This window comes from Sorghum bicolor, chromosome 9 (genome assembly GCF_000003195.3).
Source record: "Sorghum bicolor cultivar BTx623 chromosome 9, Sorghum_bicolor_NCBIv3, whole genome shotgun sequence".
NCBI classification, from domain to species: domain Eukaryota; kingdom Viridiplantae; phylum Streptophyta; class Magnoliopsida; order Poales; family Poaceae; genus Sorghum; species Sorghum bicolor.
The window spans coordinates 56379385-56401662 of record NC_012878.2 but is presented as its reverse complement, the minus strand read 5'-3'; the positions used below and the strand labels follow the sequence as shown (position 1 = coordinate 56401662).

At 43.3% G+C, this 22278-nt stretch overlaps 2 protein-coding genes and 1 pseudogene across 3 annotated transcripts; 1 reads left to right on the top strand and 2 right to left on the bottom strand.

Annotated features, from left to right (window-relative positions):
• Positions 4529–8779, bottom strand: LOC8061108. The gene is made up of 5 exons (XM_021447701.1): positions 8640–8779; positions 8497–8565; positions 8076–8388; positions 4885–7863; positions 4529–4800 (listed from the first exon to the last, which is right to left on the bottom strand). Exon 4 carries the CDS (start codon positions 7010–7012, stop codon positions 5597–5599), a length of 1416 nt encoding a protein of 471 aa, XP_021303376.1. The 5' UTR covers positions 7013–7863; positions 8076–8388; positions 8497–8565; positions 8640–8779; the 3' UTR covers positions 4529–4800; positions 4885–5596.
• LOC110430286 (putative disease resistance protein RGA3) lies at positions 11811–17100 on the bottom strand. Of its 2 annotated transcripts, none has more exons than XM_021447699.1 (5): positions 16664–17100; positions 16486–16569; positions 16070–16367; positions 12183–15898; positions 11811–12097 (listed from the first exon to the last, which is right to left on the bottom strand). In XM_021447699.1, the coding sequence occupies exons 1-4, from the start codon at positions 16983–16985 to the stop codon at positions 12259–12261; spliced, it is 4344 nt and encodes a 1447-aa protein (XP_021303374.1). In that variant the 5' UTR covers positions 16986–17100; the 3' UTR covers positions 11811–12097; positions 12183–12258. The 2 variants fall into 2 exon arrangements, with proteins under 2 accessions (XP_021303374.1, XP_021303375.1); XM_021447700.1 differs by having other exon boundaries at positions 12183–15835.
• Positions 17579–20676, top strand: LOC8061107 (annotated as a pseudogene).

Here is a 22278-nt window from a genome sequence, read left to right as displayed (position 1 = left end):
AGTGTATAGCCACTGCCTTTTCTACTTAAATACTTTTTAGGCATGAATGTATAATTTAGATGTTTTGGTTGACATTGATCCTCCAACAAATTAATACAATTTTGAATGTATATTTTTTAGATAAGGGATGAAAAAATATCCGGCCTCTACATCCAAAGATGTACACAGTCAATTATTATAAAGTTTAGGATTAAAAAGAAAAAGCAAACTATGGTCTCAAACATTGACCACGACTCTAAAGTAAACAGTAAATATGTTTCCATCCTTAATTAGAAACCTCTAAAGCAATTGTGTCTAATCTCTTGCTCATCGAAGATAGGATATCCTTGGTTTGCTCATCACGCTGCAGCGGGGCCCAAAAGCGGAGCCAAAACGCTCCCCTGAAAATAACCTACATAATAGAGTTAGTTTTGAGTTTGTTAAAAATAACATCATTCCCCCAACGCCAGATGGCCCAGCACATGGCAGCTACCCCAACCCAAATCACATATTTAAGCCTCTTATTCTGATTACGAAGCCATGTACCAAATATGTGGTTGATAGATTTAGGTGGAGTTAAATTAGTAGCAAAGAAAATAATCCTCCAAATCATCTTGGTGAAAGGGCAATCAATGAATAAGTGTTGGATCAGTCTCATTCATGTTACAACAGACACATTTCTGGCTCCCTTTCCAGTTCTTTCTAGCGGGGCTGTCTTTGGTTAGAACAACTTCCCTTTGTAGGAACCAAAGAATGATTTTGATCTTTAGAGAAATTTTTATTTTTCAGAGCTTCCTGTGGAGAAAAGGTGGTTGTGGATCAATGAGATGGAGATACAGTGAGTGGACAGAAAATAACCCAGAATTGGTTAAGTTCCACCTAAAATAGTCTGAACCAGCCACCAATTCAACTCTAGAAATCTGTGCTACTAAAGTAAGCCACTCTAAAAGTTTATCGCCTACCAGTGCCCTGCGAAAGGAGATGTTGAGGGGACTAGAGTTGCGTGGCGATCCCGCACTATATTATAAAGGGAAGGGTATTTTATTTTTAGAGGCTTGTCTCCCACCCACGTGTCTTCCTAAAACCTCGTCTTGGTTCCATCTTTAACATCAAAGGAACCATTGGTCAGCACCTTATCTTTAATACGCATGAGTCCTCTCCAAAAATGTAAATCATTGGGTTTGGCTTTGACTTAGGTAAGGGTTTTCAATCGTAGGTATTTATTTGTTAAGAGGGACTGTCATAAGCCCTCTATGTTGAGTAGGTTTACCAACCACTTGGACAATAAGCATTTATTCTGCAGTTGTAAGTCCAGGATACCTAGACCCCCTTGGTCCTTAGGACAACATAATATGTCCCATTTGGCAAGTCTGTATCTATGTTTGTCTGAAGAACTTTGCCAGAAGAAATTTGATCTAAAAAAGTTAAGGTTCTTGAGTAATCCCTTAGGAATCTCGAAGGACATCAAAAATATGGGCAGGCTGCTTAAGACAGAATTTAGCAAGACCAGTCTTCCCCCATAAGACAAGTATTTCGCTTTCCAGCAAGAGAGTTTCTTTTGGAAATGTTCTTCTATTATTCTCCATTCAGAATTCAAGAGCTGTCTATGGTGCATTGGGATTCCCCAGATATGTGAAGGGATATTCCCCTGCATTGCACCCAAAAAGACTGGTATAATAAGGCTCCATCTCTTTAGCTGCACTATAGCAGAAAATTTCACTCTTGTAAAAGTTGATCTTAAGCCTAGATAATTGTTCGAAAGCACATAGCAAAAGTTTTAGATTCTTTGCTTATTCTAGGTCGTGGTCTAGGAAGATAATGATGTCATCTGCATATTGTAGAATAGATAAACCATCATCAACAAGGTGGGGGTGACTCCTCTTATTTGTCCATCGGCTTTTGCTCTATTAATAAGAAGAGCTGGCATATCAGCGACGATGTCAAATAAGATGGGGGACATAGGATCTCCCTGCCTGAGACCACGTTTGATCCTCACACTTCCCCCAGTGACCATACTCTCTACCCACCTACACCATTTAGGGGAGAAACCTTTCATGCGTAAGGTTTGATGTAAGAAAGACCACTTGACTTTATCATATGCCTTTTCGAAATCAATTTTGAAGATGACCCCATATTGTTTTTTAGTATGTAACTCATGAATAGTTTCGTGCAATACCACTACTCCTTCCATGATATTCCTGCCCGGCATAAAGGCAGTCTGCATTGGGCTCACCACAATTTTTGCGACCATATTCAGCCTATTTGTGCCTACTTTTGTGAATATTTTAAAGCTCACATTGAGGACATAAATTGGTCTATATTGCTGAATTTTAGTAGCATTTTGAATTTTTGGAATTAAGGTAATGATTCCAAAATTCAGGCTATAAAGTTCGAGAGCCTCCAGCAAAGAGGTGTAGAAGGTCGTCCTTGATAACTCCCCAAAACACCTGATAGAATTCTGCAGGGAATCCATCTGGGCCTAGAGCTTTATTATTCTCCATTTGGAATACTGCATCCCTCACCTCAGATTCGGTGAAAGGACTAATAAGGATATCATTTTCTTCTGGGGATACTTGTGGAATATCTAAAATTTGGTCTTTCATAAGTGTGATCTTGGAGTGTTCAGGTGGCCCAAAGAGATTTTTTATAATACGTGGTAATATGACTTTTGAGGCGCATGTTCCCAACTATCGTACCTTGATCATCTTCAAGTTTATAGATGTGTTGCTTACGATGTTTCCCATTAGCCACTAGATGGAAGAAAGAGTGTTAGCATCTCCCTCCAATAGCGTTTTGACTTTGGCTTGCTCATACCATTTCAGTTCCTCTTCTCTCAGAAGGGTAACTAGGCGCTTGATCAGAGAGGTGAGTATCCTCAGCTTTCTTTTCTAGAATCTCTAAATGAGCTAGCAGGGTTTTTTTCTCCTTTATGTATGTCCCTGCAGTGTGTTTAGCCTAGCCTCTTAGATATTGTCTAAGCCTACGGATTTTTGACTGCCAACATTCAAGCAGGGTCAACTCAGAGCATGGGGCTTCCCAAATATTTGCAACCATGTTATAAAATTCGTCACGTATCAACCAGCCTCTCTCAAATTTGAAAGGACAGTTTTGGAGCTGATGGGTTGAGGCTCCTGTGTTAAGCACTAGGGGAGTATGATCTGAAATATTTCTCTCTCTCTCTCTAGATTCAACAGTCGTCAGCGGGAATTGAGATTCCCATTTAGTGCTTACAAGGACTCTATCTAACTTTTCGAAAGTTGGATAATCCCCTGGCCCCGTCCAAGTATACTGGCATCACAATCTCATTAAAATCCAAGGATTCGATGACAGCATTAAAAAGATTAGGCCATTTGGGGTTAAAATCCCCTGAACTCTTATCCTCAGGACCTCGCATTGTATTAAAGTCCCCACCCCTATGATATACGGAAGAGTTTCTTTGGAGCAAGTGTTGGCGAGTTCCACTAGGAAAGCACTTTTGTTCTATGCTTGAGCTAGCCCAAAGACTGAATATAAATTAAACTTGAAGTCATTTAATTTGCATCTGAGGGTGAACTTTACATAGAAATCTCCCTCATCGATGGCTCCAATATCAAAAACATTTAGGTCCACACCTAGCAGAATACCCCCTAATCTACCATGAGGAGCCATGGTGTGCCAAAGAAAGTCATGACCCCCACAAAGATTTTTGAGGACATGACCCGGGAAAGAATCCCGCCAGTTTCAGAGACAGCGATAAAATTAATTTGCTCTTCTTTAACTAATTCAGCCAAGAATCTGTGTTTAGCCAAGTCTGCCAGACCTCTGCTATTCTAGAAAACTCCTTTCATTTTAGAATAATTTTGGAGGGAGTCTTAGGCTTTTGGGGAAGTCTGCCTTTGTTTGTATTTTTGGCTTTGTTATATTTTTTCTTACGACGAAGATGAGAGAGATCTATGATTTTATCATTCTCCGTATCCAGCATGTTCTCATTAAGATTTCCACAAGCGTGGCTGAGAACTGCCTCGAGTCATTCTTCCCGTTCTCATCACTGTCTATGCTGGAGTACTTACATTTAGGGATACTTCTTTTTTTATTAGCATGGAGGACCAAACTATCAGCTTCTAGATTTTTTAAGATAGCTACATCTGAAGAGTCTAGATTGATGCCTACCTTACCAAGGCTGGAAATAACTTTTGAAACTGGGAAATTAGTAAAAGAATTACGTGTATGTGGTTTCAATACAATATAAATTCTCAATCCTCTTTTTTTTTTGAAACAGTCGATCCTAATTGCTAGCACACAGAGTCAGAGAGAAACCCCATTCATCACATCAGAGGCTGAAAACTGGACACTGGTGCTGTAGGTTCAGAGTATTTTACATGTTTAGCAAGAAAATTGAGGATACGGTTATTTACACCAACTCTTTTCATTATGATGAAAAATGGATTGCACATATCTTGGAGTCCCTTATCTACAGAATAATCAGTAAACATCCATGGAAACGAAAACAGGCTATTTTCAGTCGCTGCTTTCAGACATCTCAGCAACGCCCTGTTCACAAAAAACCGTATTCAGCAACATGACCACGTTAGGACAAGGTTTACAAGTGAAACAAAGTCTGTGCAGAAGCAAATCTTGCACCAAAAGAAAATCCAGGTTTTTGAGGCTACAGAGTATGATAAAGACCAACATTTTTGGCCTCTCGTCCTTGTATCAGGTCACCTAGGAGAAATAGGGATGCTTTCAACACTTCCAAACAGCTTGTAATAGTAGTAGTAGTAGTATGATGATACTCCTAGATTGTGACAACAGTCATTACAGCCACAGTGCCAGCTTGAATGCCTGCAAAAGACTTCTTACTTCAGAATGACAGCCATGTATAAGAACCCTGAAGATAAACATGGTTAGCAGCAGAAGCATATGTACCTTCTAAGGTGATGTGGTGAAACGTGTGCTTAAAAAGCCACCCAGTAATCAGTTCACATAGTTCCCATTGATTATTACCTTTAGCTTGCTTGTTGCTAGCTTTCTGACTTGCTTGGTTAGCAGCTCACTGCAGCCGCAGACCTCCAGTTCTTCCAGCGAAGGTGGGAGGCCCCTTTCTAGCAGCCTTGAGATATTGGGGCAATAAAAGATCTGCAGTCGCTTGAGAGAGAGAAGGCTATGCAGACCCACGGGAAGATCCGAGAGTTTGTGGTAACCATGGAATTGGAGGTGTTGCAGGGACGCGAGGAGCTGAAGCGCTGCCTCTTGCTCCCATGTTAGTCCTGCCGCGTCGTTATCTTTATATCTGTACTCGAGTTGTAGGCATTGGAGAGAGGTGAGGTGCTTGCAGAATGGCTTGGTAAGAAGAGAAAGGTCGCTGAACCGAAGCCGTTCCAAACGAGGGCACAGCTCGTAAACCTGCGTTGATAGACTCTTCAAACATTGAGGTAAGCTTGGGCATCCGTATACTTTCTTTTTTTTTTAGATTACACAGTACAACGCAGACACTCAACACGCACGCACACTCACCCCTATGAACACACGTACGCAAACCCTACCCCTATGAGCACCTTCGAAGGACTGAGCCGGCAAATCTTGAAGTTCACGAAGTCACCACAGGCGCCTCGCTGTCGACGGGCACGTCGCCTACCACTTAATGCATAGCGCCGAAAAATCCTGGAATAAATCCAGAATAAAGTGCCGCACCCAGGATTTGAACCCTGGATGGAAGCCCCCCAACCAATGGACTTTGCCATTGCGCACATCCGTATACTTTCAAATACCTGAGATTGCGGAGGGATTGGAAGCCCTCTAGTGCGTCCAGCGATTCGCAAAGTCCAATTGTCAGCTTTTCCAGTGCTGTGCAGGAATGCAGCTGTAGAGACTTCAATGCATGGATTCTTGACACTTTTAGTACTGTGAGGCGGGTCAGATCTCCTGAAAAGCTGGGCTGCAGTGTTTCTAGGGAAACGCCTCTGATATCCAATACGCCTAGTGAACACGGGAGAAGCCATCTTCTGTTTGCCTGGTCATCGATTTCGTATTCATGCACCAAAGACGGTATCAGCTCGGGGCAATCAACAATTCTTAGCTCCTCAAGAGAGGTGAACCTAGAGAAACCTTCCTTGTTTCCTTGGAACTTTATTAGCTCACAATCTTCAATAGACATCTTATTGAGAGACGGAACGGAATAAGATGGAATGTACAGGAGTTCGGAACATGAGCTTTTTGATGCACAATCTGGATTTCCCTGTGACGGAGCACGTGGAGCCGAGGTGAGATTTGATAAACTATCCTCTTCCCCTTCTATCAACAGCCCTGTTGTTTGCTTACAACTAACTAGATGCAATTCCTCTAAGGCATCAAAATCTGTGTCTGCCATGTCTTCATGGGCATGCGCTGATGGAACATCCGAAGGGGAACACTCAAATGAAAAAGACCATAGGTTTCCGCAGCCCACTATTTTTAATCTAGTTATGGTCCTCAGGTTGTCAAATAACAACATGCTGTCGTTCTCGTCCAGCAACTCAATGAAAGATGAATCACCACATAATACAAATTTCACTTCCCCATTTGATGATCCCTCAATTGTTGGAAGTGTTGAAACATCTCTGATCGATAATTTACACAAGCTACTTGAAGGTGGAAGAGGATTTGATAGCACTAAATGAGGACATTCATGGATAGTCAGCTCACTAATATTTGGCAACCATGACTTCTGCCCGATTCCAAATTTTTCATAGCTCTCAAAGAGGGGAAAGGCTTTTAGTACCCAGCATGCCCTGATCTCCAGTACCCTCAAACTTGAGTTCAGGTCCCTCACTGAATTGGACAAACATCTATCTAACTTTCGCATATCAATCAACACCAGCTCCTCCAACGAAGGAATCGACATTTCTGTTACATTAGGCAGATTCCTTAACTTCAACTTTGTAAGATGTGATAGCCTTTCTAGAGACGGAAGTATTTCCCATCCTTCATGATCTTCTAGATGGATTGTCTGCAAGCAAGAAAACCATGCTGGGGAGGAAACACCGCATGCTCCCTTTGAGAGAATAAGATTCCTCATGTTGACAAGATCACTGGTACCATCAACAATAACTGGTTGACCAACATCTAGTACCTCAAGATGGTAATATTTGCTCAGAGATATAGGCAAAACTTCATTTGCTCAGAGATTTCTAGCTGTCACAATAATTACATTACCCTTTGTACAACTTGATCCCAAAGCATCCAACAGATCTTTCCATCGAGAATCATCCATGCAGTCATTGACGTCATCTAGAACAAGCATGAACTTTTTGGGTAGACATGCCATATGATTCTTTAAGACTTCTTGAAGCTTTGTGTAGTTGCTTACTCCTTCATAGCTTCCTACGCGAGGAGATCCTCCATGGCTGTCTAGGGTAATAGCATCTAATATCTCCCTTGTCACTCTTAATTCATCAAAGTTGCTGGACACCCAAACCCATATTCGCTCAAATTGGTTTTTCACAAGTCCATCATTGTATACAAGTTTAGCTAAAGTTGTCTTCCCAACTCCTACAACTCCCACAATAGGCAGTACAGTTATGTTGTCTGACTTAGCAGCTTCAATCACACTCATGATCTTGTTTTTATCCTTGTACCTTCCATACACTTCTCCAGGAGGAGAGCCTGATGTCCTTACTCCTGTATCTAAGGTGTTGTTACTCTGATGATAGTGATTAAAACTTGCAATAGAGTCCTTGAGATACTCAATCACATAGCCCCGGAAACTTCCTAACTCAAGAGCTATTTCGTGTATCCTTTTCAAAAAAATTGGCCTTGTCCCAGGAGTGTGTAGCAGTGGCTACATTGCTCTCAATTCTCATTCTTTTTCTGCACTCCGAATCAGTACTATTCAAAGTTATGGCACAATTTTGTACACTATCGATGGCACTGCAAGAGGAAAAGTATCACAAGTTGCTTATTAGAAATTTATTACCATAATTCAGAGTTGCACAGGACATATAGTTTAAATGAAATGATCCTGTAAAAACTTCTATGCATCACAGATCACACGAAGCCACTAGGTCTTGTTTTTTCCCTTAACTAACATAATTAGATACTGGAAAAGTGATGCAATGCAGAACTTGAGGGATAGGTAGTACCTTGGACAATTCGACGCCTCTTCAACCGCTGCACGTTTCTTCTTGCAACTGGCACTGTTGCGATGTTTGCGCAAAACTGACGTCCCGTAACTAAAAGCAACCTGTGTACCACAGTCAATGCACTTGGCTCTCGCAGGCTGTCCATTAACGGCTGGTGTAATGTGAAAATAGTCCCGCTCCTTGGAACGATTTTTTCGGGCGTTATTGTCTGATATACCAGCAGTACTAGCCGATGCAGCTACGTGCTCTGCTCCAGCTCTACTATCTCCATCTCCAACCATGTCTTCTGGCACAATAGCAGGAGCAAGCATAACTGACAGAGAAAGGAGAAATCGGTGACATGGTAAGCGCGTTTATAATCACAGTTTATTCAAAAGAAGAAAAAAAACTATCATCACAAAATACAAGGATCGATGTATACCAACAGCATTGGCCGATGCATCTACTTGCTCTGCTGCATTTACAACTATGCCTTCCTGCTCAATAGCAGCTGACAGAGAAACGAGAAAGTTACTATCATCACAGTTTTCAGAAGAAAGAACTGTAAACAAGATGTACATGTACCTCCTTGGACCTGTTGCTGGAGCCTGCAATAGTCAAGTTCATCCACAACGTCGTCGGCGTCATACATGAGCTCCTTGACACGAGCAAGAGAGCGGGCAAGCGGCTTGTTCCCGACCGCCCTCCCCTCCACACCATTAACCACCGTCTCTATCCTCTCCACCTCAGACTTGAGTTCTCCGATGGCGCTTGTGAGTCCAGCTCGTTGAAGCCATGCGTCAAGCTCGCCGGTGGGCAGAAGAGTTTCGAGGATGGTTTGCGCCAGCCATAGAATCGCGCCCAACACTGCGTTTTCCTCTCCTGCCTCCAGCAGATCTTGCCGAAGCATTGTTCTTGAGCGGTGGTCAACGGAGGAGGAAGCAATGGGAGAGCACGTTCAGTCCGTGGGGTTCTTCAGACAAAGCATCGACTAGTCTATGCTGTGGGCCAGTAGCCCAAACGAGTATGCCGGCCCAGGGCCCAGTCCGTGGGGTTCTTCCTCCGACTGACTCGCCGCTCGTCCGCCGGCGATGCTGACGACGAAGACCCCGCGGCCGCGCAGCGACAATGCGCGCCATGCCACTGCGACCCCGGCGGGACGGCGGTGAAGGCGAAGGTCGCGACAGCAGTGGGGAGCTCGCCGTCGGGTGAGCCCCCGATGCAGCTGGAGCACGTCTCCCTCATCTGCTTCCTATCCGACTGCCGCTCCGACGCCACAGCCGCTGGGCTCACGCCCTTCGAGGCGTTCCTAGGCAAGGAGGATAGCTCACAGATGGACACGGATGAGCCCATGGAGGAGTCGTCCCAGCCAGGATTTCTTCTGGGTTCCTAATCGTGCTCTGCGCTAAACTACCGACACTATGGTCTCTGTCAGATTAATCCTATTCCTCTTCTCATTGTTTTGCAGCACCCCAGCCTACATCACGCCCAGAGGTATGTCTCCCAGTTGGAATTTGCATCCATGTGTAGATCATGATGTTTATGGTGGCCTGCAATGCGACTCAACAGATATCATTTATGTATTTCGTGCTATCAAACCAGGTCCACAGTGTGTACATTTTCTTGTCATCTATGAATCTTACTCCAGTAACTACCTCCTACTGCCTCAATATAATAAAAAATATATTCATACATTTCTATCCATGTTGTATGCTCAAACCGAGCTAATTAGTTTCTTTTTGTTTAATTTAAAAGGATTTTCTCCTCAATTGGTAGCAATAGTCTTTCATGCTACAGGACTGGTTTTCATGAAATTGAGGTTTGCCCTGAATGTATATTACTTGTGTGTTCATCTTCACACTGCACTCATCCACTTCTATAAGAAGTTTTATTCACTGCTATATTGACGTACTTATTCCTAGAAAATTGGCCGTGGCCTCATGGGAACCTCAGTGTTGTGTTCAAAGTTCTGAACTGAATAAATAGTTGCTTGTATGCAGAGAAAGGGACCATCGGGCAGTTGCATAATCAGGTGAGTTTTTGAGAAGGCAACATCACGTTATGTTTGGACTTTGGATCATCGAACAGTAGAGTTGGATGCATAAGGTTAGTGACCTCTCTTTTATTCATGACATTGTGGCCTATACAAATCATCAACTCTATAGGAACTGTCCATTTCAGTCATCTGTCTCCTGCCTTATATTCATTCTGATTTTGATATGTTGCATTGCTTGAGATCTACCACCTTAAGTGTTCTTCTATGAGAGTACTGGAGAAAATGCTAAAGGAAAACTCCAAAACTGATATGCATCCATATTTGGGCATGTTTTGACCTACTCTGAATATATAGTTGCAAACAAGAAATCTTAAGTGAAGTATAGTCTGTGGACAGATTAAGTTTACTTGTTGTAAATTCTTGCTGCATGAAGGAATAAATAACTAACCATGTATTGATGGATTTCCCAGCTCATTTATCTTGACAAAAATAATATTAAGTAATTCCATGAGAACTTTGTTTCTTTGTTTGTTTGCTTTTAATGTCCTGCTGCATGAAGGAATAAATAACTAACCATGTATTGATGGATTTCCCAGCTCATTTATCTTGACAAAAATAATATTAAGTAGTTCCCAGCTGCATTAAGTAGTTCCTTGAGAATTTTGTTTCTCTGTTTGTTTGCTTTTAATGTCCTGCTTCATGAAGGAATAATTAACTAACCATGTATTGATGGATTTCCCAGCTCATTTATCTTGACAAAAATAATATTAAGTTGTTCCTTGAGAACTTTGTTTCTCTGTTTGTTTGCTTTTAATGTCCTCTTTTCTGGCAGATGTCGCTACCTCTACCAAATCTGTAGGTTTTCTGTCCAAGTGGCAATGGGTGTCAACAACCTGGCAAAACAATGGGGCATCCCTCCATACAAAACTAATGGATTCATCATTAGAGCATGGACTATTTGTTTCCCAAATAATTTCACAAGATTGGTTTTGCGCGGAGTTAGCTCTAGTAGATGGTATTTAACCTCAAGTCTTCTATCGATCTAGCTGAAAATTAGGTGTTCGGCATTGTGGTTCTTGTGCCAAACTTGTCATCTGTATTGTTCTAGAATATATAGATCTTTGTAATGAGTATTTTTTCAGTAAAAATTAAGTGTATAGATAAATATTTTTTGAGCCATGAATGTATCATTTAGATGGTTCGGTTGACGTGATCACAAAAATCAGCACATAGAACATGTATGATCCTACGACAAGTCAATATAATTTGAGTGTGTGTGGTTTTAGATGAATTGAGGAACTGTGTTTTTTGTAGTTCTACTGATGCGAAAAAAAGTTTGAATATAAGATTGTTATTTCTGTTGCAAATTCTACTCTTGTGGATTGGTGTAACTCATTTCTTGTCTGCATCGCTGCACCATCATTAATATGAATCCTCATCTCTAGCACAGAGGGTCAGAGCGAAACGGGTTGCTTCAAACCCATCATGTTAGCCCTGTCTTCATCACATCAGAGGCCGAAAACTGGGCATTGTCATGCTGTAGATTCAGAGCATTTTGCATGTGTTAGCAAGGAAGTTGTGGTGCGATTATTTACACCAACTATTTTCTCTATGATGTAAAGTGGGCTGTACATATCTTAGAGTCCCTTCTGTAGTATACAGAATACACAGGAAACATCCACGGGAACTAAACAGGCCTCTTTCAGTCATATGACATGGACATCTATCTCAGCAAGGCGGCAAGCCTATGACCAAAACCGTATTCAGCAACATGAGCACGTTAGGACAAGGTTTACAAGTGGAACAAAGCCTGTGCAAAACCAGAGAACCTTGCACAGCAAATCCAGGTTTTTTTAGTCTACAGAGTATAATAAAGAAAAACATTTTTGGCCCCTCATCTTTGGCCAATACAAGCCTTGTAGCAGGGCCACCTAGGAAAAACAGGAGGGGCTTTCAACACTTGCTCGAACAGCTTGTAATACTCGTACGGTACTCCTATTGGTTCTGACAACAGCCACTGCAGCCATATGATGGTAGCTTTGAATGCCTGTAAAGAGACTTCTTACTTCAGCATTACAGCCACGTATAAAAACCCTGAAGATAAACATGGTCAGCTGTAGAAGCATATGTACCTTCCAAGGCGTCAACGCGATGTCGGGAACGTTTGATGTTCTGGTAGACACGTTTGCTAAACAAGCCACCCAGTAATCAGTTCACATATTCATCATCGATAATTACCTTTAGCTTGTTTGTTGCTAGCATTCTGCACTGCTCGGCTAGCTCCTTGCTGCACTCGTAGACCTCCAGTTCTTCCAGCGATGGTGGCAGCCTTGAGATACTCTCGCAATAAAAGATCTCCAGTCGCTTGAGAGAGAGAAGGCTATGCAGACCCACGGGAAGATCCGAGAGTTTGCGGTAATCTTCGAATCGGAGCTCTTGCAGGGACGTGAGGAGCTGAAGCGCTGCCTCTTGCTCCCATGTTAGTCCTGCCGCGTCGATATCTCCATATTTGCCGTCGAGTTGTAGGCATTGGAGATAGGTAAGGTGCTTGCAGAATGGCATGGTAAGAAGAGACGGGTCGTCAATCCGAAGGCTTTCCAAACGAGGGCACAGCTCATAACCCTGCGTTGATAGACTCTCCAAACATTGAGGTAAACCAGGGCATTTGTATACTTCCAAATACTTGAGACTGCAGAGGGATTGGAAACCCTCTAGTGCGTCCAGCGATTCGCAATATCTAATTGTCAGCTTTTCCAGTGCTGTGCAGGAATGCAGCTGTAGAGATTTCAATGCATTGATATCTGACACTTCTAGTACCGTGAGGCGGGTCAGATCTCCCGGAAAGCAGGGCTGCAGCGTTTCCAGGGAAAAGCCTCTGATATCCAATACGCCAAGTGAACACGGGAGAAGCCATCTTCCGTTTGCTTTCTCATCGATTTCGTCTCCATGTACCGAAGACGGTATCAGCTCGTGGCATCCATAAATACTTAACTCCTCAAGAGAGGTGAATCCAGAGAATCCTTCCTTGTTTCCTTGGAACTTTGTTAGGTCACAAAATTTAATAGACATCTTCTTGAGAGAGGGAACGAGATTAGATGGAATGCACAGGAGTTCAGAACATGACCTTTTTGATGCACAATCTGGATTTCCCTGTGACGAAGCACGTGGAGCCAAGGTGAGATTTGAAAAACTACTGTCTTCCCTTTCTATCATTAGCCCTGGTATCTTCTTACAACTTTCTAGATACAATTCCTCTAAGGCTCGCACATGTTGCAGCATCACAGATAACCACTCTCCGGTTATTCCACAATACATAATCTTGAGACACTCGAGAGATGGGAGGGCATCAAAAACTGTGGCTGCCATGTCTTCATGGGCTTGCGTTGACGGAACATCCGAAGAGAAAATTGTTCTGCAGTAGCATATTTCCAACCTCTTCAAGCTGACAAGTTGCATGAGACCTTTGGGTGACATAGACAATACACTCATTATCAATCCCACTATTTGCAATTGAGTTATGGTCTTCAGGTTGTGGAATGACAAAAATTTGTCGTCCAGTGACAACTCCTTGAATCTCGAGAGAACAAGATGCCTTGCAATTTTCATTTCTCCGTTTGATGATCCTTCCATGGTTGGAAGTGTTAAAATATTTGCGATGAAAAATTTACAAAAGTTACTTGATGGTGGTACAGGATTTGATACCACTAAATGAGGACACCCATAGACGGTTAGCTTGCTAACATTGGGCAACCATGACTTTTGCTCGATTTCAAAATTTTCACCCCTCTCAAAGAGGGGAAAGGACATAAGTACCTGGCAACTTGTGATCTTCAGGATCCTCAAACTTGAGTTCAAGTCCTCCACTGAATTGATGAAACATCTATACAACTTTGGCATATCAGTCAACACCAGCTCCTCTAACGAAGGTATTAACAACTCTGTTACTTCCACCATATTCCTTAACTTCAACTTTGTAAGAGACGACAGACTTTCTAGAGATGTGAGTACTTCCCATCCTTTACAATCCTCAATATGGATCGTCTGCAAGCTAGCATACCTAGCTATGGAGGAAGGGCTGCATGCTCCCTTTGTTAGAACAAGATGCCTCATGCTTATGAGATCATTTACAATTGCTCGGCACCCAGCATCTAATATTTCAAGGTGGTAAAGCTTGCTTAGAGATATAGGCAAATATTCATTGATGAGTTTCTTCCCAAGTTTTAAGTAGCGAAGATGGGTACAATTTACCAAATTGGAAATAAAGGTATGGAAGGACTTCAGGACGAATAAAGAATCGTCCCCAATTAAGATCACCGTCCTCAATCTCCTCAATGAAGAAGCTATACTTTGCAATTTTTCTTCAAACTTCACATTATGAATTAGGATCTCACATTCATCTATATGGTACTCCAAATTAGTTTCAATTTGAATTGACAAATGGCGCACGGTTGGCAACACTTTGCACTCGAAACCATCTATAGTTGCAAACTCGGTCCTTGAAATCAGTCTCGCAAATTCATGCATCATACCACACATAACATAGCATTGTTCTGAGTCATATTCTGTTCCAACTTGCTCAAAGAAACATAAGTTGACCAAAGCATTGAGATAATCTCGTCCTACCTCAATAGATTTCACAAATCCCGATGATGTCCACATGGAGATCAAACCATCAATATGAAATTGATGGTTATTAGGGAATATAGAACACACCAAGAAACATTGTTGTAAATGGTAGGGTAGATGGTAATAGATATTCTTCAATGTAGTCACAATGCCTCCACGGAGTTGCATAGATTCCCAAATACCATTCTTAATGATGTTTTTCCAATGGTCAAGAGTAGGATGCTCTCTTAACATTTCCACGGCACTTTTCGCTGCTAATGGGTTTCCCTTCAACTTTGCACATATTTGTTGGCTGGTGTCTGGATGCTCTTTGTAATTGTTATCACCAAATGCACAAGCTCTAAAGAACTGCAAAAAATCATCATTTTCAAGAGCTCTTACTTCAACTGGTTTGACTGTACCTAGCCTTTTTGCAACGGATAAATTTCTACTTGTCACAATAATCACATTACCGTTTATGCAACTTGATCCCAATGCATCCAAGAGATCGTCCCATTGGGAATGATCCATGCAGTCACAGACATCATCTAGAACAAGTAGAAACTTTTTGGACAGACATGGCATATGTTTCTTTAAGACCTCTAGAAGCTTCGAGTAGTTGCTGACTCCTTCATAGCTTTCTTTTTTGCAAGATCCTTCATGGCTGGCCATAGTAACAACATCTAAGATCTCCCTTGTCACTCTTACTTCGTCAAAGATGTTGGACACCCAAACCCATATTCGCTCATATTGTCTTTTAACAAATACATCATTGTATACCAGTTTAGCTAAAGTCGTCTTCCCAACTCCTACAATGCCCGCAATAGCTAGTACTGTTATGTTGTCCGACTTAGCATCTTCTATAACACTCATGATGCGTTGTTTCTCAATATACCTTCCATAGACTCTTCCAAGAAGAGAGCCTGATGTTCTTACTCGTGCATCTGAGGTGGTGTTACTCTGGTACTGATCAGACCTTGCAACAGAGTCCTTAAGATACTCAATCACATCGCCTCGGATGCTCCGTAACTCAAGAGCTATTTCCTGGATCCTTATAAAAAAATCGGCCTTGCCCCAGAGGTGTGTGGTAGTAGATACACTGTACTCAATTCTCATTCTTTTTCTGCCCTCTAAATCATAAGTTGAAATTGTGGCACCATTTTGTATACTATCGCCGGCACTACAAGAGGAAAAGGATCGCAGGTTGGTTATCCCAAATTTATTAGCACAATTCAGATTTGCACTGCAAGTCATAGTTTAAATGAACCAATCATTTCTTTCCAAAACAAATGAAACGGTCATATAAAAACTTCTATGCATGACCAATGTACTGGGTCCCTTGTTTTTTTACCATAACAGACATAATTGGATATTCGAAAGTGATGCAATCCAGAACTTGAGGGGTAAGCAGTACCTTGGACAGTTCGGCACCTCTTCAATCGCTGCACGTTTTTTCTTGCAACTAGCACTGTTACGATGCTTGCGCAAAACTGATGTGCCGTGACTAAAAATAACCTGTGTGCCACAATCAATGCACTTCGCTCTCCCAGGTTGTCCATTTACCGCTGGTGTAATGTGAAAATAGTCCCGCTCCTTGGATCGATTTTTGCGCCCGTTGTTGGCCGATATATCAGCAGTACTAGCGGATGGATCAGCATGCTCTGCTCCATCTCCAACCATGCCTTCCGGTTCAATAGCAGGAGCAAGCATCACTGACAGAGAAAGGAGTAAACGATGACATGGTACGAGGGCGTGTTTATAATCACAGATTATTCAAAAGGAAAACCGAACTGTAAAGGAAAACCACAAATCACGAGGATCGAAGTATACCAACAGTATTGGTCGATGCAACTGCTTGCTCTGCTCCATCTCCAACAACCATGCCTTCCGGCTCAGTAGCAGGAGCAACCATAACTGACAGATGAGAAAGGAGAAAGTTATGATCACAATTTCTAGAAGGAAGAACAGTAGAAACAAACACAAATCGCAAGGATGGATGCTTACATACCTCCTTCGACCTGTTGCTGGAGCCTGTAATAGTCAAGTTCATCCACCACGTCATCAGCGTCATACATGAGCTCCTTGACACGAGCGAGGGAGCGGGCAAGCGGCTTGTTCCCGACCGCCCTTCCATTGACACCATTAACCACCGTCTCCATCCTCTCCACCTCATATTTGAGTTCCTCGATGGCACCGGCGAGGCCGGCTTCACGAAGCCAATCGGCAAGTTTTCCTGGCAGAAGAGCTCCGAGGATGGTTTGCACCAGCCATAGAATCGCGGCCTCCAGATTGGTTGCCTCTGCCACCTCCATCAGATCTGGCCGAGGCATTGTTCTTGAGCAATGGTCAACGGAGGAGGAAGCAAAAGAGAGGGTAGCCAAAGCAGAGCAGAATCAGAGGAGTAAAGCCGCATGCGGGTGGTAGAAAACTGGTAAAGGAACGGCAAAAGTGACAAACGCCTCGGGCCGTGTGGCCTGTCTCACTACTTCATGAGTCGGCGTCGTTACTCCCGTAACATTAAATATTTATATATATATATATATATATATATATATATATATATATATATATATATATATATATATATATATATATATATATATATATATATATATAACTATTATTCATTCTACACCATAAGTCAAAATTGAGTAGAAAAAATACTGAGCAGTACTGGAGAGTGTTCAGTATCAACTTGTTCAACACTCAAGACCACAAAATAATGAACAATACTGAAACACGAATACTGAGCGATACTGAATTTTGGTATATATATATATATATATATATATATACAAGTGCTATTCTACACCCTAGGTGTAGAATACTATTCTACATCGAACTGTTATACTGAGCAGAATTCAGTATCATTCAGTATTTACGTTTCAGTATTACTCGGTATTTCGTGGTCCTAGGTGTAGTCATGAATGATACTGAACATTGCTCAGTACTGTTCGGTATTTTTTCAGCTCAATTTTGACTTGCGGTGTAGAATAATATTCTACACCTAGGGTGTAGAATAGCGCTACCGTATATATATATATATATATATATATATATATATATTAAAAATATAGTTAGAAAGTAATTTACGAAACAAATCTTTTAAGTTTAATTAATCTATGATTAGACACTGATTACTTAATAAAATAAAAATGCTATAGTATCTATTAAATTTTAGAACTTGTTTGGCCCGTAAAATTTATCATCCGTCACATCAAATGTTTGGACATATATATAAAATACGAAATATAGACTATTTATGAAACTAAAAATACATTTAGAGAATGATTTACGAGACGAATCTTTTGAATTTAATTAGTCTATAATTAAATATTAATTGTTAAATAAAACAAAAATGCTAAACTCAAACCAAACACCTCTTAACAACCCAACCAAACACACGCAAGGGCGGCTCCGGCGGGCTGTCCAAATAGCCAGTATCATAATTTTTTATAGTGTTTAGAGGAGAGAGAGCATGAGAATTGCACTATAGGTCTATAGCTAGCAATGAGCAAATCGCTTAGGCTTCACCCTAAAACCTAAAAACTTCTCAAGATTCACAGTCACATCAAATCTTGCGATATATATATGGAATATTAAATATAAATAAAAAAATAACTAATTATACAGTTTACCTATATTTTGTGAGACGAATCTTCTAAGTCTAGTTAGTCCATGGTTAGATAATAATTGTCAAATAAAAACAAAAGTATTACAGTATCCAAAAACTTTCACCTTCTCAACTAAACAAGGTCTTACTCTCTGAGTCCCAATAAAAGTGACGTTTTAAACTTTGTACCATATTGTTTGACTATTTGTCTTATTAAAAAATTTTATAATTAACTATGTTATTATGACTTATTTTATTATTAGAAATATCTTAATAATAATTTATTTATTTTACAATTTATAAAAATTAAATAAAATGAATGATCAAATACGGTAATTAAAAGTCAAAAATGTCACTTTTAATAGAACGGAGTGAGAAGCTCGCACGAGTTGCTATGAATACTGTGTCAGTCTCTCTCTTCAATGTATAGTATGCACTTTAAATTTTCTCTTTTTTATTTGATCGCATGTCCACGTCATCTTGCTATTTGGTTGAACCGGACGCCCTAACGTGGAGGTGGAGCTAACCACTTCTTTATTCATCGACAATGCAGACATCCTGATTACGACAAAATATTCTCTACTATAATTGAAATCTTCTCCAAGCAAATCTCACATGTAAGATCAACGACTCACAGCACATGTCCTACAGATTAGACGGCTCAGATTAAAAGTATGATCACAACCTTACATCCGCCCTCACGCGTCGCCTCGCGTCATCTCCGTATCGCAACACTCGCCAAACTCCCGTGAAAAACTCCTTAACTCCGTATTCGCAGAAAACCGCGTCGGGCTGCTGCCGCAACTTGCCCATCCCGGCCGTGGAGGAAGGCCGAACACTCGCCAAGCTCCGTATCGCGTCGGGCTGGTGCCGCAGCTTGCGGATCCCGGCCGTAGAGGAAGGGCGACCGCAACTTGCCGATCCCGGCCGTGGAGGAAGGCCCAACACTCGCCAAACTCCGTATCGCGTCGGGCCGCCGAGTACGACGTCGCCGCCAACGCGTTCCGCCCGCTCTCCATCTTCACCGACACCTGGTGCTCCTCGGCCACCGTCGCCCCCGACGGCACGCTCGTCCAGACCGGCGGCTGGAACGACGGGTTCCGCAACGCGCGCACCATGCCCGCGTGCGGCGGCACCGGGGACGACAAGAGCTGCGACTGGTCCGAGAAGCAGGACGCGCTCGCCGCCAACCGGTGGTACGCCACAAACCAGATCCTCCACGATGGCCGCGCGTTCATCGTCGGTGGCCGGAGGCAGTTCAACTACGAGTTCTACCCGAAGGCCGGCCCGTCGGATACGTCTGTCGTCCAAATGTCATTTTTGGCACGGACGAAGGATCTCGAGGAGAACAATCTTTATCCGTTCGTGCACCTCAACATAGATGGCAACTTTTTCATCTTCTCCAACAACCGCGCCGTCCTCCTGGACTACAAGAGCAACAGGATCGTGCGGACGTACCCCGTGCTGGGCGACGGCGACCCGCGGAACTACCCCAGCTCGGGCTCCTTGGTGCTGCTGCCGCTGAAACCCAACCCCATCGAGGCCGAGGTGCTGGTCTGCGGTGTCGCGCCGGTGGGCTCCTACAACTCCACCAAGGGCGGCGCCGGCACCTTCGTCCCGGCGCTGACGACGTGCGGGCGGATCAAGATCACCGACGCGGCGCCGGCGTGGGTCATCGAGACAATGCTGTCGCCGCGGGTGATGGGCGACATGATCCTGCTGCCCAACGGCGCGGAGGTGGCGATCATCAATGGCGCCGCGGACGGCACCGCCGGGTGGGAGTCCGCCAAGACCCCCGCGTACGCGCCCGTCGTCTACCTCCCGACCACTCGTCGGGGGACCGGTTCGAGGAGCAGACCGCGACGGGTGTCGCGCGGCTGTACCACTCCTCGGTGGTTCTCCTCCGCGACGACCACCTGCTGGTGGGCGGCAGCAACCCGCACACCTACTACAACTTCAGCAACGTGCAGTTCCCCACCGACCTCAGCCTGGAAGCCTTCTCGTCGGAGTACCTCGATGCGTCCAACGACATGCTCCGGCCGAGGATCCTCGAACCGTCCCCGACCGGCGCGCCGACGAGCGTGGCCTACGGGGCGACGATGACGCTCCAGTTCTCGGTCCCGGCATCGGCACGGAGGAGGCGTGGCGGTGCCGCGGGCCTCGGTGACGTGTCGGTGACGATGGTGGCGTCGTCGTTCACGACGCACTCGTTCGCGATGAACCAGCGGCTGCTGTTCCTTGACGTGACCAAGAACGTGGCGGTGCGTGGTCGAGCCGGCACGTTCAATGCGTCGGTGACGATGCCGGCGACGGCGGTGCTGGCGCCATCGGGGTACTACATGGTGTTCGTGGTGAACGGGCACATCCCTAGCGAGGGGATCTGGGTCCAAATACAGACACAGCAGTGACAGCGTGCGACGGGGGAAGGGTTATAGATTTCATTCATTTTGTTTCGTTGTGCCATTCAGACTCTTCTTAGTTACAGTACTTACTCCAAATGTGTACGTAAAAGAGAAAAAAAAAACCCTGGTAAAAGGGTGTAAAATGCATGGTAGCGTTGACAGTCACTGACTGGACACTGTGTGTTGCTGTCGTTGACATGAGATGAGATGGGAAAGAACGAGAGGAGAATGTCTGTAAAGCTGGTATCGGAGAGGATGGAATTTTTGGCGGACATTTTAGTGACCAAAGCAAACGAATGTTTCGACAACATTCCTGAAGATGTCCAATACATGATTAAAGAATTAGACAAAATGTAACATAGATGCTCATAATACGACAAATAGCTCTATTACGCCTTGCTACATGAAAAAATATTTCCAAACTATAATTATTGTTTTTAGAAACATCCCAAAATTAAACTGTAACGTTAGCACGGCATTATACTAGTAGGTATTAGGTGGAGATCACTATCCCAGTGCAACTGTAAAATACTCTTAAAAACATATTTTGTGGCAAATATGTTAATGATTCAGATGCTTAATCGTTCCTAATGTGGAACCATGCATTTCTTAGTGTCTTCGTTGTGGCTACGTCCCTTTTTCAGTTCATCGAAGGAATTGAGCAATTGCAGAATAACTAAAGTGGCAAGAATGCATTTCAGTATATAAATGAGAATCAACGAGTTCGATGGCCTTCCTGTTCCTATAAATTTGAGTACACCAGGGGAATCGTCTCCAAACCTCTGTGTACGTGTTACTAGGCTACGACAGTTGTGGGAACATAAGATTGAAATGTGTCCTTATGGTTCGATTTATAATGAGTGATTGTCAACGTGATCCACGAAATAGGTTGAGTTGGTGACTAACTATTGACGTGAGTTGAGTCGTGCGACATGTCTATTGGCTTATGGTATGTAGGTATGGAGCTCGGAGGCGGTGGTCGATGGCGAGGTGAATGTCAACTGTCAAGTAGAGACATGTCATGCTGATGGACCCGGAGCGGTGAAGGACGGACGTGAGGATTGGACTGACGGACCAGGAGGTCGGGTGATCAGCCGTGGTGGCTGACACCTAGGACATCGATAAGCGTAAGTGTACATGAGAGTGACCGTGTTGACCAAGTCAAGACGACAGACATGCGAGTCGAGCGATTCTCGGGAAGACTTGGCGGGCAGCCGGTCGAAGACGGCGGTGACACATGTCGAGTGGCAAGAGACGCGTATGGAGTATGCTACTTGCGGCGGGTTTCGCGGGTTTGGACCTCAAAACCTAGGCCGATGTTCCGAGGAGGAACAGACGGCATGTGGCGGCATCAAGGAGCTCGCGTCGAGGCGAAGCTACCTTATGAGAGGCGTTGTGGCCGTCGCATGAAAACTATATCGAATTGGATTAGAATGCCCCTGTGGCTAACTAGTTCACTCTAAAATGGGAAATGTGTAATAGTCCTATAAATAAGAGATGGGAGCCCCAAACCCATCTCATGTCTTTTATTTCCTATTTTTCACCATCCACTTAGGTTTTTCCTTACCTCTAGTCTTTTTGAGTGGGCCACCATCCACTTAGGTTTTT

Excerpts from the sequence above, each read along its gene's own strand:
- LOC8061108 (XM_021447701.1), bottom strand. The coding sequence starts at position 7,012 with ATGAGGAATCTTATTCTCTCAAAGGGAGCATGCGGTGTTTCCTCCCCA.
- LOC110430286 (XM_021447699.1), bottom strand. The coding sequence starts at position 16,985 with ATGCCTCGGCCAGATCTGATGGAGGTGGCAGAGGCAACCAATCTGGAG. Across the intron at positions 16,368-16,485 it reads TGCATCGACCAATACTGTTG|TGATGCTTGCTCCTGCTATT; the intron begins GTATACTTCGAT and ends TTTCTCTGTCAG. Across the intron at positions 15,899-16,069 it reads GAGGTGCCGAACTGTCCAAG|TGCAAATCTGAATTGTGCTA; the intron begins GTACTGCTTACC and ends TATGACTTGCAG.